The 17,984-nt window shown below is 43.9% G+C and overlaps 1 protein-coding gene and 1 long non-coding RNA gene across 7 annotated transcripts in view; one reads left to right on the top strand and one right to left on the bottom strand.

The window, feature by feature from the left end:
* CXADR (CXADR cell adhesion molecule) overlaps positions 1–15,540 on the bottom strand; it is an 84,344-nt gene extending 68,804 nt beyond the window's left edge. For 2 of the 6 annotated variants that reach the window (XM_089330279.1, XM_051858802.3), the window contains exon 1: positions 15,291–15,499. In XM_089330279.1, coding sequence (XP_089186405.1) covers positions 15,291–15,429 — 139 coding nt within the window. In that variant the 5' untranslated portion in view covers positions 15,430–15,499. Of the gene's footprint in view, positions 1–14,660; positions 14,886–15,290 lie in introns of those variants that run through there. The other 4 variants (XM_089330282.1, XM_089330280.1, NM_001163251.1 and 1 more) reach the window with 4 other exon arrangements.
* An 89-nt stretch (positions 15,541–15,629) lies between these two features.
* LOC103350595 (uncharacterized) overlaps positions 15,630–17,984 on the top strand; it is a 107,207-nt gene continuing 104,852 nt past the window's right edge. Inside the window, exon 1 of the long non-coding RNA XR_518566.5 lies at positions 15,630–15,768. This is a non-coding gene — a long non-coding RNA (uncharacterized LOC103350595). The remainder of the gene's footprint in view (positions 15,769–17,984) is intronic.

Genomic DNA, 17,984 nt, shown 5'->3' on the forward strand with positions numbered 1-17,984 from the left:
CGAACAAACAGAAGAGGTTAAAAAAAACACAGAACAGTAGAGACTGAAATATCAAGAACCCAGGAAAGAATAAGACCTACATAGTAGGGAATAAGATACTAATTAATTGAGACTAAAGGGAAGGACGTAAGGATTGGTATAGTCTTGGATGCGTTTTTACAATGGAGCATGAGAAATTAAAAAAATTTGTACCTGACAGACTCTATTTCCTCTATGATAAAAGACGGACACAACATTAACTTAGAATTAAGAGGCTGAAAAAACAACTGACTCCTGCCTCTGAACTTAAGATTGCTTGGCGTATTAGAAAGACATGTATCTATTACAGTATCTTGCCCATAAATATGCCTTATATTGTTTATCTACCATCAAACTTCCATAGGGATTGAGATTTCTTTTAAGAAATATTTAAAATACCCTTTAGAAATGAGGACTAGGGAAAATGTAAATTATAATGGAAATACAGATAAAAACATGCAGATGGATGTTTCTTAAAGTATCTGTTACACTGGATTGTAGCCCGCTCTTCACTTCCCTTACACACGTACACACTTAGCTCAAGGAAACACTCAAATTTCAATTCCAGTAAAAATTATCCTCATCCTTCTTTTCCATCTAAAGAGTGCATTACCTTACTGGTGTTCTCTAATACACAGATGCTAATTTTAGAATTTGGTGGCAACACAAATGCAAATAGCATATTTTGCATTATGGGTGAAGCAGATGGGTTGCCATGGTGAATATTTTCATCACCTTCATAGAATATGTATCACTCCATTTTAGGAAATCTTCCTTTGCCTCTTTGCTCATGACAACCTCAGGCTAGCTCCTCTTCCTTTTTAGTTAACATGAGACAGGAAAAGTGAATCTTTCTCAAACAAACACCACTCCAATGAAGCAAGTGTTTTATAAATATCACATGAAACAAGAAATCCAAGAAACAGACGCAATAGCAAAGTGAGTAAATAATGTATCTCCTTATGGAAAATTCTGAAGTTAGTAAAGAAAGGTTAATTCTAATAAAGTCATCACTGTTGTGAGCATGTTTAACTTCATTATTTTAAACATGGTATACATTTATTTTTAGTATCTCAGAGTGAATTCAAATTTCCCAGCAACCATTATCAGGAACCATTCTACCCTGCTTATTTTGCACCTCTCCATAAATGCATTTATTTCCTCCACAGGCAAGTTAACAGTACAATTTTTTGTGCATACATTTCTTTTTTTGCCTTAAATTTAAGTGTAAATGCTCATAATTATCAAATAGATAGTTGATGTAATTTTGTGTGTTTATAATAAACATTTTGATGATTACAAGAAACTATATAAGAAACAAGGGACTTTAGCTCTTGGCCAGCAGGAAATACTATGTGGCACAAATAATTATAAGGAAAACATCAGGAGAACAACTCCAACCGTATGTTCCACTTGACAAAAGCTCTCCTGAGAGTACATTACAAACTATCCATGCTTTTTCAGGCTACATGTTCCTAGACTGCAGTAGAAGATGGCTGGAACTAAAACTCCAAGTTCTAGACCCGTGCTGACCAACATGGAAGCTACCAGCCACTGGAGAGGTGACTGGTACAAATTGATAGGAAGTAAATCAAACACCAGATTTCAAAGATGGTAAGAGAAAAACTATCTTAATATCTAAGTAGTAGTAATTTGATCACACATATACAAATATATACACAAATTTGCACATATTGGGTTCAAAAAAAACACATTAAAAAAAACTTTAAAAACAGTGAAAGAGACAGCAATAGATAGATAGATAGATAGATAGGAGGGAGACCCTCTATCTGCTGGTTGACTCCCCAAATGCCCACAACAGCTAAAGGTGGGCCAAGCTAAAGCCAGGAGCCTGGAATTCCATCAGTGTCTCCCAAATGGATGGCAGGGACTCAAGTACTTACATCCTTCGACAAAATACATTTAATTTCACCTTTTCCTTTTCGCCATTTAATGTGGCTAACAGAAAATTTCACAGGGCCAGGGGCTGTGGCACAATAGTTTAATCCTCCGCCTGCGGCGCAGGCATCCCATATGGGCGCCGGTTCTATTCCCAGCTGCTCTCTGCTATGGCCTGGGAAAGCAGTAGAAGATGGCCCAAGTGCTTGGCCCCTGCACCCACATGGGAGACCAGGAAGAAGCTCCTGGCTCCTGGCTTCAGATCAGCACAGCTCCAGCCGTTGAGGCCATTTGGGGAGCGGACCAACGGAAGCAAGACCTTTCTCTCTGTCTCTTCCTCTCACTGTCTGAAACTCTACCTCTCAAATAAATAAATTAAATCTTTAAAAAAAAATTTTACAGGACCAGTGCTGTGGCATAGCAGGTAAAGCCATCTCCTGCAGTGTCAGCATCCCGTATGGGCACTGGTTCAAGTCCCCGCCAGTCTGCTTCCGATCCAGCTCTCAGCTATGGCCTGGAAAAGCAGTGGAAGACAACCCAAGTCCTTGGGATCATGGATGTGCATGGGAGACCTAGAGGAAGCTCCTGGCTCCTAGCTTCAGATCTGCCCAGCTCTGGCCGCTGTGGCCATTTGGGGAGTGCAACAGCAGATGGAAAACCTCTCTCTCTCTGCCTCTGCCTCTCTGTAACTCTGCCTTTAAAATAAATAAATAAATCTTAAAAAAGAAAATTTTACATCACTCTTGTGAGTTGTACTGAATTTCTGTTAAACAGCACTACTCTATACCAATGTCACAATTCATTAGCCTTAGACTCTGGCTTTATGATTGATCCCTATAAATGAGACTAATATGATGTGTCCTACCTACACCACAGCTATTAAGAGTAGATTCAAATGAGATATACGTGAAATTATCTTAAGAAATAAGCTATGATCATTTTTCTAGCCCAAATTTAACATTTCATTGTAAAAGTATCAGGCTTCCCATTGCACAACTTTGTAGGACAAAAAGTCTTTTCAGTTCTTACTGAAGAAGTCCCCCAGCACAAAACAAAGTCAAAAGTTTTTGAATTGGGAGTCAGCATTGTGGCATAGTGGGTAATGCAACCCATATGGGCACTGGCTCATGTCCCTGATGCTCCACTTCCAATCCAGCTCCCAGCTAACGGCCTGGGAAAAGCATTGGAAAATGGCCCAAGTGCTTGGGCCCCTGCCACCTACATGGAGACCCAGATGAAGCTCCTAGCTCCTTGGCCTTGGCCTGGACCCAGGCCTGGCCATTGCAGTCACCCAGAGAGTGAACCAGCAGATGGAAGATGTCTCTCTGTAACTCTCAGAAATAAGTAAATAAATCTTAAGCTTTTGTATGCACTATCAGAGAAACCTTCCATTGGAGATGTGAAACACTCAAAACACTCTTCACATGTCAGACTGAAAAGGATCAGTGAGAATCACTCCAGCAATTTAGCAAAGTTGAGGCTCCACAAACTTGGTTCGCTGTACTGGATACCCCTTGGAATTCCTTGAGGACACTTCACCTGTACAGCTAAACCATTCCTCCTGTGGAGAAGAAACCTATAAAACTCACATAGAGCACATATCTACAATATGGGCGGGTGAAAAAGTAGCCCTTGTCAGTTATGGTGGTTCCTTTTTTTTAAGATTATATATTTATTTGAGAGGCAGAGTTACAGAGAGACTGAGAGGTCTTCTATCCGCTGGTTCATTCCCCAGATGACCGCAATGCTGATCCAAAGACAGGAGCAGCTGGGACTCGAACCAGTGCCCATATGGGATGTCAGCACTACAGGTGACGACTTTACCCACTATGTCACAGTGCCGGCCCTTGATGGTTCTTTTTGAAATCTAAACATGTCTTTATTTTTTTGAAGTAAATGAAATCAAAATCATTACCATGCCAACTTATCAAATCTCACTGAGAGAATGAAAATAATTTAAGTTTTCCAAAATTATAATTTCTCATATTTGTATAAATGCTGGTTTAACTGTTAATCTTTTTCCGCGTCAAACACCAAATGACAAACTCAAGCATACAGTGGATCTCATGTCTGTTAGCCACATTAAATGGCAAAAAAGAAAAGGTGAAATTAAATGTATTTTGTTGAAGGATGTAAGTACTTGAGTCCCTGCCATCCATTTGGGAAACACTGATGGAATTCCTGACATATCCAACTATTTCCTTCCCTTATCTTACCTTCCATCTGCCAACAAAACAGTCATCAGTCGTTCCTTCTACTAGAACTCTGCAAATTAAAATTAATTAGAAATACTTCTGACTCGAGACTTTTAAGGCTTAAACTCTAACTGGCTAATCAGAAGGGGGAAGGCAATGAGGTAGAGAAAGAAAGCTATAGAAAGAACAGAGGAGATAAAATGTTTCCCTACATCACCATAGTTGTTGTGTGTGTAGAAACATTTTTAACTTCATTTCCATTTCCCTTTAAATGTGGAGTCAGCAATGGATTCAAAAACTGAACTTATAAATATGAACAGAGCCCCAAGATATCACCAAACCGAGCCGTGAACTCAGTTCCAACCTGGCCTCACACTCTGCCATTTGACATTTCAGTCCTGCTGAAGAAAGTAAGTAGAAGTTGGAAGCCAGTCCTAGAAAAAGTTCACTATTCTCCATGTTTCTATTTCACACCACATTCTCAGTAGAAACCATCTAAATTCAAAACTAGTCTAATAATCATAAGCTTAGATTATCAGATTTTTTCTTTAAAAATGTAAGTTAGGGGGGCCGGCACTGTGGCGCAGTGGGTTAACGCCCTGGCCTGAAGCGCCAGCACCCCATATGGGCGCTGATTTGAGACCCGGCTGCTCCACTTTCGATCCAGCTCTCTGCTATGGCCTGGGAAAGCAGTAGAAGATGACCCAAGTCCTTGGGCCCCTGTACCCGCAAGGAAGACAAAGAAGCTCCTGACTTCTGACTTCTTATCGGCACAGCTCCAGCCATTGAGGCCAATTGGGGAGTGAACCATCAGATGGAAGCTCTCTCTTCTCTCTGCCTCTCCTCTCTCTGTGTAACTCTGACTTTCAAATAAATCTTAAAAAAAAAAAAAATGTAAGTTAGGGGCAGGCACTGTGGTGTAGCAGTGCCCACATTCAATATGGGCACCAGTTCAAGTCCTGGCTGCTCCACTTCCAATCCAGCTCCTTGCTGATGTGCCTGGGAAAGCAGCAGAGGATGGCCCAAGCCCTTGGGCCCCTGTACCACGTGGGAGACCCTGATGAAGCTCCTGGCTCCTGGCTTCGTTTCTGCCCAGCTCCATTCATTGCAGCCATTTGAGAACTGAGCCAGTAGATGTAAAAACTCTCTCTGCATCTGCCTCTCTGTAACTCTGTCTTTCAAATAAATCTTAGAAAAAAAAAATTTAAATACATATGTTATATGAAAGTTAAACCTATAAGGTAATTTTGGTGTAAAAAAATTTTTAGTTACTTTTCTGGATCACTTGAGTAATTATTTTAAAATTCACACCCACTACTTGCTGGCCACCAAATGAACCCAACCCAGAATTCCTGACCTCAATTATTTCCTCTAGTTATAGAAAACATCAATTCTTACCTGTTAATGACTTGGAAACAAGGCAAGGAGTAAACAGGCTGAACACAAGAGAGAAAATTTTGAGAATGGAGTGGTAGTATAAATTCAGTCCATTCTTGTATACCTGGCAAAGCTAACCTGGGCATGGTTCAGAGCCCTGCACACGTTTTCCAGGACGTATTCAATGAGCATGTGCTGTGTCATGTACTGGAATGAAATGGCAACAGTCTACTAAGAGAAAACTATTAGAAGAAAGGCATGTTGATGAGTGTTAGTGCAGTAACAGGATGTGCCTACAACACAGGTACACTCTCAGTAAATTAAAGGTAAACGGTGAAGCTATTTCAACAGGCTTAAAAGACGACGGTATAACCTGGATTAGGTAGAGCTGGAAGGACATATGTGACTTACACACTGAATATGACAACTGGGAGACTAGGAAGAGTCATGTAAGATACCCATATTCTTAGGTGGACATTTTGGGAGCTGAAAACGCCATTGAATGTGAAAGGGAAGAGTGACAGATTCAGTTGGAGCTATCTGTGGAAATTCTAAGCAGAGATGTCAAGTGAGTGGTTTGATATTATCATTACAGTTGAAGACAGAGACTAGAAATAGACTGGAGGCTGCCAGCACATAAAAGGTAACTGAAATCATAAACTGAAGAAACTCAGCACCTATAGTACAGGGAAACTGAGCACAAAGGAAAATGAGGAATAGCCAGAGGGGGGTGGAGGACTATTCATTAGAGCTAGTGATGCTAAGAGACTTGAGGGGTTGAAGGTGTGATGCCACTGGACATAACCACAGTAGCAACTGCAGTTTTACAGATGTAAGGGTGGGGGTGAAACTTTATAGATTGCAAAAGGCTGGAAGAATTAGTGGACATAAACGAAAATAATAGGGGGTCAGCACTAGTCATAGTAGGCTAAGCCTCCACCTGCAGCACTAGCACCCCATATGGGCACCAGATCCTTTCCCAGCTGCTCCTCTTCCAATCCAGCTCTCTGACCAGGCCTAAGAAAGCAGCAGCAGACGGCCCAAGTGCTTGGGCCCTGCACCTGCATGGGAGACCCAGAGGAAGCTCCTGACTCCTGGCTTCCGATCGGCTCAGCTCTGGTCAATGGGGAGAGAACCAGCATATGGAAGACCTTTCTGTCTGTCTGTCTGTGATTGTACTTCTCAAATAAAAATAAAATCTTTAAAAAAAAAAGTGAAACTAATGGAGTCTATGTCAACACAGGCAACTCCTTCAAGAAATCTGGTTAAGAAAGAAAAGGAGAAATAGAGGTGCATTGAGACAGAGGGTTGACGTAATATAAAGAGGGAGAAATAAGCTTGCTTAAAGTTGATGGGATCCAGGAGTGGGTGAAAACATGTCTTAGGACCCACATCTCATGACTCAGTGCCTGGTTTGAATCCTGGCTCCTCTACTTCCAATCCACCTTTAGCTAACATGCACCCTAGGCAGCAGAAGATGGCGCAAGTACTTGGGTCCCTGTCACCCACGTGGGAAACCCAAATTGAGTAGCTGGTTTGTGGCTACAGCCTCACCTAGCCCTGGCTGTTACTGACATTTGGAAAGTGAACCACAGATGAAAGTTCTCCTTCAAACAAAATGAAAACAAATTAACAATTTTTTAGATTGACGAGATCAAGAGATAAGATACACTTAATAAACTGATAGCCCTGAGAAGCAAAAGATTCAACAATCTTAAAGAGGAACACAGTATTTCAGTGAAGAATGATGACCTTTACACAGTTCTAGGTCTGCTTATCTGCTTGCTTCTCCCTTCTCCCTTGGAGAATGCTACTGCCCTCTGGGATCAGGCCACATGTGCAATGCTTCACTGTCAAACCACCTGAGAGTACAAAGTACAATTCTCATTCTCTGACGTCCACTCAACCTATTAAATCCTGCTTTACTTTCACCACTACAGAAACTGTCCTCCCTATGTGACTGAAATTTCCTGAATTTCTCAACAGTCTGGAATGGTTAAGACTGGCCTCATTTCTCTATCAATCTCGAGGACATTCTCACTCTACTTTCCACCACACTGCCAATCATTCCTTCTTGCTCCCAGGCTCCTCATTTTCTTCTACTCACTAGAGGATGTTCCCGATCCCCCCAACCCCTTCACATTTCACCACCTCTTCTAGTCCCACCTGCATTTTCTGGCTAACCTTACACAGATGTCAGTTTTTTCAATTCTATATCACCAATTTTTGCCTCTCTCCTGAAAGTCAGTCCTTCATTTAAATTTTCCTACTGGATATTTGTGGTTTTAATTTTTATTTATAAGAGGCACCTCTGGTTCACTCCCCAGTGTCTCAACTGCCAGGACCCCCACGAGGCTCAAGCCAGGAGAACTCTTAAAACAGTTAGTAGAGACCCAATTACTTGACCACCACCTGTGACCTTCCGGGAACTTCAGCAACAGGAAGCTGAAGTCAGGAGCTGGGGACAAGGAGTCAACCCAGGTATTCTGACATGGGGCACAGGGATATCTTAACTGCTAGGCTAACCACCTACCCATAACTGGGTATTTTTTTTTAACCTCCACTCCCCTCAGGTACTTCAAACACTACCTGTCCAAGCTTAAGCTCACTGTCATCTCCCTAAAACCTGCTCCTCTTTTCTTTACTCCCCATATTAGTGACATCACCTTTTACTCCAAGCCAGATATCTTACTGCTTCTCCGATGCTTTTTCTTGACACTCATTGAACAACCCAGACATCAGGCTGCACCACATCTTCCTCAGAATAGCCTCCCAGATCAGAGGAAACCCAACCTTTCTTTCTTCAAGGACTGTCCAGATCCCCCCAGACAGATTCTGGATTGGATCCATCGGTTCTACCAGTCCCCAGAATAGCTGCACATCAACTATTCAAGAGAGTAAATTTCAGTGTGTAGCCTCACTTCTTCAACACCTCCACAAGCTTCTTGCTGCCATGGGGTGGAAGTGAGGGGAGGGGACACAATCTGACTGACATATCCTCACCTCCTGAACCTTTTGCATAGCCTTTAAATCTTGGACTACATAAAAATGTGATCAGTAATGACATCACACAGAGCTTCTTATAACTGAAAAATCTCAGGCCCCACCCCAGGTGTCCTTATGACTCAGACACACTTTAAAATGTTTGAGGAGTGTTGGTTAGATGCTTTATAGGCACTGAACTTCTCAATTCCCAAGACACATAACACCCTTCAGATTTTCATGTCTTTGCAAAAGCTGGACCATCTGCTTGGAACGTTCTAATAAACTTTTTGCAACTCGAAATGTCATACACTATTGTTGGGGCACTTAGCACAGGGCATGGTACATCGTAATAAATATCTGAATGACTAGATCCTTTAATCAAGTTATAGATGAGTTCACTGGAGGCAGCTGAGAACAGAGAGCCAGAATCCAAAGGAGAGATGGGCTGAGCTGGAAATACTTTTCATTTACTAGCAACAAGTTAGAGGTTACAGTGATGAGTAAATGAGGTCACCCATGTTGAAGATGGAGATTAACAAAAAGGCCATGAACCAAGCCACGGGAAGGCTGACATTTAAGGGACTTCTTGTATGTGATAGTGAAGGGTAAGTCAATAGGATGGAAAAGAACCAAGATAGCTGTCAAGGCTTCCAAAGAGATAAACTGATTTGGCACACAGATTGTCAACTTTGGCAACAAAAGGCAGAGGGTGGTAAAACAGTAAGATAGAGGTAAAACAGAAATTCAACTTCTTTATACGAAAAACTGAATGAGACACAGCTAGTGGAATGATTACTACAAGAACTATCTTTGGGAGGCCAGTGCTATGGCACAGCGAGTTAAAGCCCCAGTTTGCAGCACCAGTTTGAGTCCCAGCTGCTCCTCTTTTGACCCAACTCTCTGCTATGGCCTGGAGAGCAGTGAAAGATGGCCCAATTCCTTGGGCCCCTGCACCCACGTGGGAAACCCAGAAGTTCCTGGCTCCTGGCTCCCAGCTTTGGACAGGTGCAGCTCCAGCCATTGCAGCCATCTGAGGAGTGAATCAGCAGATGGAAGACCTTTCTCTCTCTGCCTCTGCCTCTGTAACTCTGCCTTTCAACTAAATAAATAAATCTTTAAAAAATAAATAAATAAAAGAACCATCTTTGGGACTAGCACTGTGGCGTAGATGGTAAAGCCACCGCCTGAAGTGACAGCATTCCATATGGGCACCGGTTCGAGTCAGGCTGCTCCTCTTCAGATCTAGCTCTCTGCTATGGCCTGGGAAAGCAAAGCAATAGAAAATGGCCCAAGTCCTTGGGCCCCTGAACCTGTGTGGGAGACCTGGAAGAAGCTCCTGGCTCCTGGCTTTAGATCGACTCAGCTCCAGCCATTGCGGCCATGTAGGGGTGAACCAGCAGATGGAAGACTTCTCTCTCTCTGCCTCTGCCTCTCTGTTAACTCTTTCAAGTAAATAAATAAAATCTTTTTAAAAAACATTTTAAAAAAAAGAACCATCTTTATTGGATAAGAAGGAATGCAGAGAAGGAACTAATGAGAGCTGTATCATATACAGAGGTCTAGTGGCAAAGAGGCTGAGAACTTTCAATCACACAACAAACACTTCCTGAACACTAGCCATCTGCCAACATCCAAAATAACTCAGACAATAACAATGAGCAACATGGGCAATGCCCCACCCCCTGACCTAGTGCAATCAGATAAATCGGGTTAACTGATGGAGATTCCACAATTGACAGGGTAAACAGCCAAGGAGGGTAGGCTATGATGGTGGTAAAATGGCATGAATGAAAACATTAATAGAGAGGTGGGCATTTGGTGCAGTAGTTAAGACACAGCTTGGGCACCTGCATCCCATATTAGAGTGCCTGGTTCCAGTGCTAGCTATTTTGTTTCTGATTCAGCTTCCTGCTAATGCACACCCTGCAAGACAGCAGTGGATGGCTCAAATACTTGGGTCCCTGTCACCGACGGGAAGACATGGAATGAGTTCCAGGCTCTTGTCTTTGGCCTAGCCCAGGTCTGGCTGTTTCAGGCCATGTGAGGAGTGAATCAACAAATGGAAGATCTCCCTTTTTCTCTCTTTCAAATAGATAAATAAAAATGATCTAAAAACAATTTAGGAGAGCCCAATAGAGGAGAAAAGGTTCATATCCAATCAATCCAACTCTTTTTATGTAAAGAAATCCAAAGCAAAACCATAAGCATCTCAATTTTAGTCAACAATTCTAACAGTAGGATCTTCATTCTTCTTCCTATTTATTTTTAATTGACAAATAAAAATTGTACACATCCTATACAACATGTTATTCTGAAATATTGTAACTGTATCATGGCTAAGTCAAATTAATTAACATATGCATTGGGGTCAGCCATTGCACAGTAGGTTAATCCTCCACCTGTGGCACCAGCATCCCATATGGGCACCAGTTCTAGTCCCAGCTGCTCCTCTTCCAATCCAGTTCTCTGCTATGGCCTGGGAAAGCAGTACAAGATGGCCCAAGTACTTGGGCCTCTGCACCTGCTTGGGAAACCCACAAGAAGCTCCTGGCTCCTGGCTTTGGATCAGCACAGCTCCGGCCATTGCAGCCATTTAGGGAGTGAACCATCAGAAGAAAGACCTTTTTCTCTGTCTCTCCCTCTCACTGTCTGTAACTATACCTCTCAAATAAATAAAATCTTTTAAAAAAAATGCATTAACTCATCTTTTTTTTTCCAGGTGAAAACATTTAAAATCTAGTTTCAGCAATTTCCAAGAATATACTGTCATTAACTACAAGCACGATGTTATACTGCATATATCTCTTGGATATATTTATATATATATATATATATTTGCCAGGCAGAGTTAGACACTAAGAGAGAGAGAGACAAAGTTATAGACAGTGAGAGAGAGACAGAGAGAAAGGTCTTCCTTCCGTTGGGTCACTCCCCTAATGGCCGCCACGGCTGGCACTGCGCCAATTTGAAACCAGGAGCCGGGTACTTCCTCCCGGTCTCCCATGCGGGTGCAGGGACCCAAGCACTTGGGCCATCCTCCGCTGCCCTCCCAGGCCACAGCAGAGAGCTGGACTGGAAGAGGAGCAGCCGGGACTAGAACCCGGCGCCCCAACCGGGACTGGAACCCAGGGTGCTGGCGCCGCAGGCGGAGGATTAGCCAAGTGAGCCACAGTGCCGGCCGGATGTATTCTTCTTATCTAGATAAAATGTTATATCCTTTGTCCAACATCTCCCCAACCTCTATATCAGGATATACATTTTTTAATTTAATTTTTATTTATTTTCATTTTATTTGAAAGACACAGGAACAGAGAGAGATCTTCCATCCACTGGGTCACTCCCCAAATAAAGAGGAAAGTGCCTGTTTTAGAAGCAGAGTAGTACAGTGATAACTGTGCAGTTCAAAAGCAAATTTGTGACCTTGGCAATTTTTTTTTAAGATTTAGTTTTTATTTATTTGAAAGTCAGAGTTACACAGAGAGAGGAGAGGCACAGAGAGAGAGGTCTTCCACCTGATGGTTCACGCCCCAATTGGCCGCAATAGCTGGGGAGTTGTGCCGAAGCCAGGAACCAGGAGCTTCTTCCAGGTCTCCTACGTGGGTGCAGGGTCTCAAGGACTTGGGCCATCTTGTACTGCTTTCTCAGGCCATATCAGAGAGCAGGATCAGAAGTGGAGCAGCTGGGTCTCGAACCGATGCCCAATGGGATGCCCGCGCTTCAGGCCAGGGCGTTAACCTGCTGCACCACAGCGGCAGCCCTGGCAATTTTTTTTTTAAAGATTTATTTATGGGGCCAGTGCTGTGGTGTTGTGGGTAAAGCCACTACCTACAGTGACAGCATCCCACATGGGTGCCTGTTTGAGTCTCAGCTGCTCCATTTCCGATCCAGTTCCCTGCTAATGTGCCTGGAAAAGCAGCAGAGGATGCCTAAGCCCTTGGGTCCCTGCACCACATGGGAGACCTGGAAGAAGCTCTAGGCTCCTGGCTTCGGATCAGCCCAGCTCCAGCCATTTCAGCCAAGTGGGGAGTGAACCAACAGATGGAAGATTTCTCTAACTCTCTCTCTTTGCCTCTGCCTTTCTGTCACTCTGCCATTCAAATAAATTTTTTTTTAAATTTAAAGGCAGAGTGACAGAGAAAGAGAGAGAATCTTCGTGTGTTGGTTCCCTTCCCAAACGACTGCAACAGGCTCTGGGACAGGCCAAAGCCAGAAACCAGAACTCCATCCTGGTCTCCCATGAGGGCGACAGGAACCCAAGTACTTGGGCTATTATCCACAGTCCTCCCAGGTACATTAGCAGGAAGCTGGATCAGAAAGAGGGCAGGCAGGACTGGAACCTGCACTCTGATACGGGATGTCAGCATCGAAATTGGCAGCTTAACCCGCTGTAACACAATGCAGGCACCAATCTTGGCAATTTGGAGTCCCAACAGTGAGAGTACACCAAAAAACTCCTTTAAGCCTACACAGAGACAGATCTATAGGAACAGCTATCGCTGACAGCACTTCAATTTTTACTAGGTATGGGTCTGCCTTGTTTTGCCAATGTAGGGGGACCAATCATGTTCTTGAGTTCATAGCGATGCAATTCTTAAATGGTCAGAAATATCTGAAGAAATACTCTGAGCCAAACATCAGCTACACAGGTTGAGTCTTTTCTCAAGCTAAAAAACTGAAAAAAAAAAAAAAATAGGTGTCTTGTAGAGCTTAATTCCTAAGTCATTGAAAGAGAGATGCCCACTGTCTTTTGTGTATATCTTGTAAGCAGAATGACTCTTAAGTCTATTAAAATATCCTTGGCTGAGGTTGTGCCTATCAATGTCAGGCATTCCAGAAGAAAAGTAAATCCAATTACTCAAATATTCCCAGAAAAAAATTCTTCTTTGTGACTTATGTTCTTCCATTTTTCTACTTCAATTGAGGTCAACTTCAACGTGAGTTTAACCCCCAACAAAACAAAGGTGGGAATGCACCTCGGAAACTGGTTCTGTGACCCTTCCTCTTTTACCTTGGAAATTTCAGCCTGGCCTAAATGAAATACATCAAGAAGGTGGAGGCAGTGCTATGGGCTGGAATAGAAAGATTAGACTTGTTAATAGAGTGTTGATCCCATGAGTAATGCTCACAGCTGTGGCATCCAACAATAGAATTAACATTTCAACAGGAAGCAGAGAGCCATCCCTACCGAAGAGGCCACCCGATCCTGCTTCAGAGAGCTGAACAACACAACAAAAAAATTACTCTTCCGGAGGCTACGCAAAGTGTGCCTCCTAGGGTACCACCTATAGATCTTTTCAAATGAATAATTTCGTTGTACAATGGCGCAAGCTTAACAAACAAGATCAGTGGGTTAAAACGCTATCGTAGAAAAAAGGTCGTTTTTTTTTAAGTGGCAAAATGATTACGTCTTCTGGTCCACGCATCTTTTTAAAAGCCTTGGTTTCCCTCCCCTTCCCCCCAAAGGAACTGCTGAAAAATGTACTTGGCGAGCGCTTTGCGAATCATCTTACACAAGTCACCCCCGTCTTATCTTCGGAATGAACCAACTCATTACAAACTCAGCGAGGTTCCTCAGTCCTCCGTTGCACTTCGCCCTGGCACCGCAAAAAATCGATACCGCATTCCTGCTAGAACCTACTTCGAATTTCCCCACGGTGGATCCCACCGTCGCCCATCGAAGCCTGCAGCCCGGCCCACGCGGCTTTTCCTAGAGGGAGCGCGGGCGAGCGAGGCCCGGCACAACCTCGCATCCGCGGAATAATGGCGTTTGGAATTCAAACACCTGAAATCGAGCTACCCAGAGCTTTTCAAAGCCAGTAACGCCGGACAGACACCGCACGGAGGCGAACCCCGGGGAGGGCAAGCGCAGAGCCAGCAAAGCCGCACCCGGGGGAAAATGCTCCGCGAGGAACGAGAGAGACGCGCCCCTCGACCGTCAGCCGGGGGCTCGGTTCTCGGCTCTCCCACGCCCCCCGTGCAGCTCCCTCCAGAACCGCTTGCACCCTCCCGGCTCGCCCGGGAAGATCATCCCGGTGCAATTGCGCTCGCCCCTAATAAACCACTGCCGCGGCGCCCCCAAAATCGCGCCCGCTCCCTCCCCCCCAACGCCCATTGTTCCCGGGTGGCCGCGGGCAGCGAACGCCCCCGGGCTGAGCGGGTAGCCGGGACCCAATGGCTCTCACTCACCCGCGACGCCGCACAGGAGTACGAAGCGCAGCAGAAGCGCCATGGTGGCTGCCCGAACGTGGGCGGCGGCTGCAGGTAGGCGGCTCTCGCTCTGGGTCTCGGTCTCCCAGCGCCTCGCGCGCTCCCGACTGGCTCCCGGCAGCCGCGGCACCTCGGCACCCCCGCCCCTCCGCCTTCCCCGCTCGGCAGGTGAACGCGCGTCACTTCCGGCAGCGGTCCGGGCCGCGCAGCGCAGCGCGGCGAGCCGGCGCTCTGCGGGCTGCGCAGGTCGCCATGGTAACCGGGCTAGGCGCGCCGCAGCTCCTAGAACCTTTACCACCGGGAAGCCTTGCCCCGGCAGGACTGCGCCTCACAGTGTGCGGGTAGCCGCCTCTCACTCCCTGAAGCCAGACCCGGGGTCTGCGCCCCCATCCCTGCGATAGAATCAGGGTTTCGTGCCCGGGGGCCGTGTCCAGACAACTGAACCCGCAGTCACGCCCTCCCTGCAGGCACAGAGCAGGACAATGCGCGCCGCCTCCTTGCAGACCCTGAGGGGATTGGGTGCGATCCCCCCCCCCACTCCTCGCCCGCACCCACCCCGCCGACCCCTGCGGCGGTAGAGAGGTGGGGGTCTCCAGGCTCCGGTTGCACCTGCGGTGGCCGGGGCTGCAGGCAAAAGCGAAGCAGGAGGTGGGATTCTCCTCAGGCGGCCCGGCAGGTGGGCTGGCGTGGAAGGCGCGAGGATTTTCTCCACCTCCAGTCGTGACTGCCGCTGCGGATTGGGAAACATCCGTTTTCTCCCCTTACATTCCAAGCTTATTCCAGCCCAGGGGGAACCTACGAGGACCTGCTAACGAACTTTTAAAGTGGGGCCAAGTAGGGGTGGCCTGAGGCATTGTGGGACGGGGGTGGAACGGGAACCTGCGGAATTAGAGATCTTGAAAGGCCCTGTCGGTGGCCCTCCTGGTGCCTGCTTGTTCTCGTGTCCTTTTGCGGCTGGTGCTCGGTTGCTGCAGGTGCCGGTCGCTCTGCCCCCAGGTAGCGTTTATGTATAACTGCAGAGAGACGGTGTTGCACAACGTTCCGTCTCTGGAGTGAATCGCAGAAGAGAACCAAAGTGGCGCGGTGGGTAAGAAGAGCTTGGGCTCCGGGGTCGGGCAGTCCCTGAGCAAGTTAAGTGACTCAGAAATGGCTCCCACCTCAGGGGATTGCTAGGACAATTAGATGAGATGATGCACAAAAAACTGGCCCTGTGCCTGACACATCGTAAGTACTCGGTATGTAGAAACTAATAAAAAGAAAGTGGAAAATTCTTATTATTTATTGAACCAGAAAAGAGAAAGTGTGGAGAAAAAAAATATCAAGTAGGAAGACCAAAATTGTAGTTCAGACGTACTTGCAATCCTGGCTGCACATTAAAATTATCTGAGTAACTTTTTAAAAAATAGGTACCAATGCCTGAACCTCACACTGATGATTCTAATTTAACTTGATCTGAATAGAATCCTGGCCTATCTACGAAACATTCAAGTAGAGATGTGAGACAATGTAAATAATGGCTAGGGATTTCTGTGCAGAAAAAAATTCTACAGAATATAAGAGTTTATACATATTTGGAATTTAACTCTTATTCATCGTGTTACACTTTATGAAATTCAGTAGAAGAAAGCAAGTATTGGGGTTGTTCAATAACTAGTTCACCATGTTTATAGTTTTTCTTATTATTAACTGGTTCATAATAGCACACATTTGTTGTAAAGTTGCTACCATTACTGACTCTGTTCCAGTAGAATTAAACTCACCCTTCTCTGGTCTTTTCAGCCACCTAACTAGAGTAAATCTTAGAAATTACCCAGGAGGATCTTCATCTTAATCTCTTTCCTAGTCCTGTTTCTTAGAATCCATACCTGTTGCCTCCTCCTTTTTTGCATATCTATAAATCATTTATCTTATTCTGAATATTTCTAGAAAGCCAAAAAGTCACCTTGTTCATCTTTGTCACTCTTGGAAGCACATCATATAGTGGAGTCTCAAGTATTTGTTGAATTGAATATTTATTCCTGGATCATATATGAATAAAAATTATTTAAATATCCATGCAATAACAGTTTATACATGGGTTCACCTTTTTAAAAGGTATTTTTCAAATGTAAATTTTACAAACTGTTTTCTGCAGTTATGCAACACTTATGACATCTTAAAAAGTTTTTGTCAGCTTGGAAATTATGTCTCCTGTAAACTGTAATGAGATAATCTCATTAATTCTAGAACATACAAATTATTTATTGTTTTGTGTCCTAGATAATCACCAAGCACTTCATACTGTATATCCTGTAAACCAACAGAAAGGTAATTCCTGTTCCATCAGGAAAGTAGTAATTATAGAGACATAAATAACTCTGGTTAATAAAGCTTCTATCCATACATAAATTTCTCATCAGTAATAGATTTGTCAACACATCCAGAGGTGATTAGAACCCTATAATCACATTCAAAAGTTGACTTAAGAATTCAAGGATTTGCAGCTTTTCCCAGACTGGAATATGAAGGCATGTAAAATAAGAAATTTTCTACTACACATGACACTGCTGACTTTCTATCTTCTGGAAAATGGTAATATTGTTCTTAATAAGGAATTGAGGTTTCTCACTAGTGTGTGTTGCATGTACATTAAAGTTGAGACTTTTGATTTTTAAATTATTTTCATAATTTACAGGTTAGAGAATAATTAACATAAACTATGTTTAGAAGTATTATATACAAACTATGTATATAAATATATTAAATCTTATTTGATAATCTTTTAACATTCTTTTATAAGAATATTCTGTTCCTTCTCATTGCTGCTTTATCTTTTTTGGTCAAATTTCTTTTCTCCAATTTCTAGTAAGTCATGGTTTTCTGATCAAAGATTAAAATACAGCAGTAAAAAAAAAAAGTACTGAAAATTCTGAGGGATGTTTTTATTGTGATCTCAGATTGGACCAATTCAGGGGAAACCAGAAATCATTTTGCAAAAAGACCACTAATCTCTAGTACTCAGGGTAAACACAGAGTGATCAACTTTCTAGAAAGATGCCTGGAAGAGGACTGTGCACATCAACTTTAGCACAGACAAGTGAACAGGTGTATAACCATGTTGTAGTCGACAACAGAATGCATTTGATGGTTGTCTCTTTAGAGTATATCACCTATTTACACAATTACCTTAGTTTGTGTAAGTATATGATGTCTGCAAAACAACAAAACTGGCTAAAGACACATTTCTCAGAACGTGCCTCTGTCATTAAGTAACGTGCGACTGCATGTGAACTTTCACTTAATCCACCCTAAACCAGCTGGATG

The sequence above is a fragment of the Oryctolagus cuniculus genome, chromosome 4 (genome assembly GCF_051225735.1).
Source record: "Oryctolagus cuniculus isolate XC-2025 breed Fujian yellow rabbit chromosome 4, ASM5122573v1, whole genome shotgun sequence".
In the NCBI taxonomy this organism is placed as follows: domain Eukaryota; kingdom Metazoa; phylum Chordata; class Mammalia; order Lagomorpha; family Leporidae; genus Oryctolagus; species Oryctolagus cuniculus.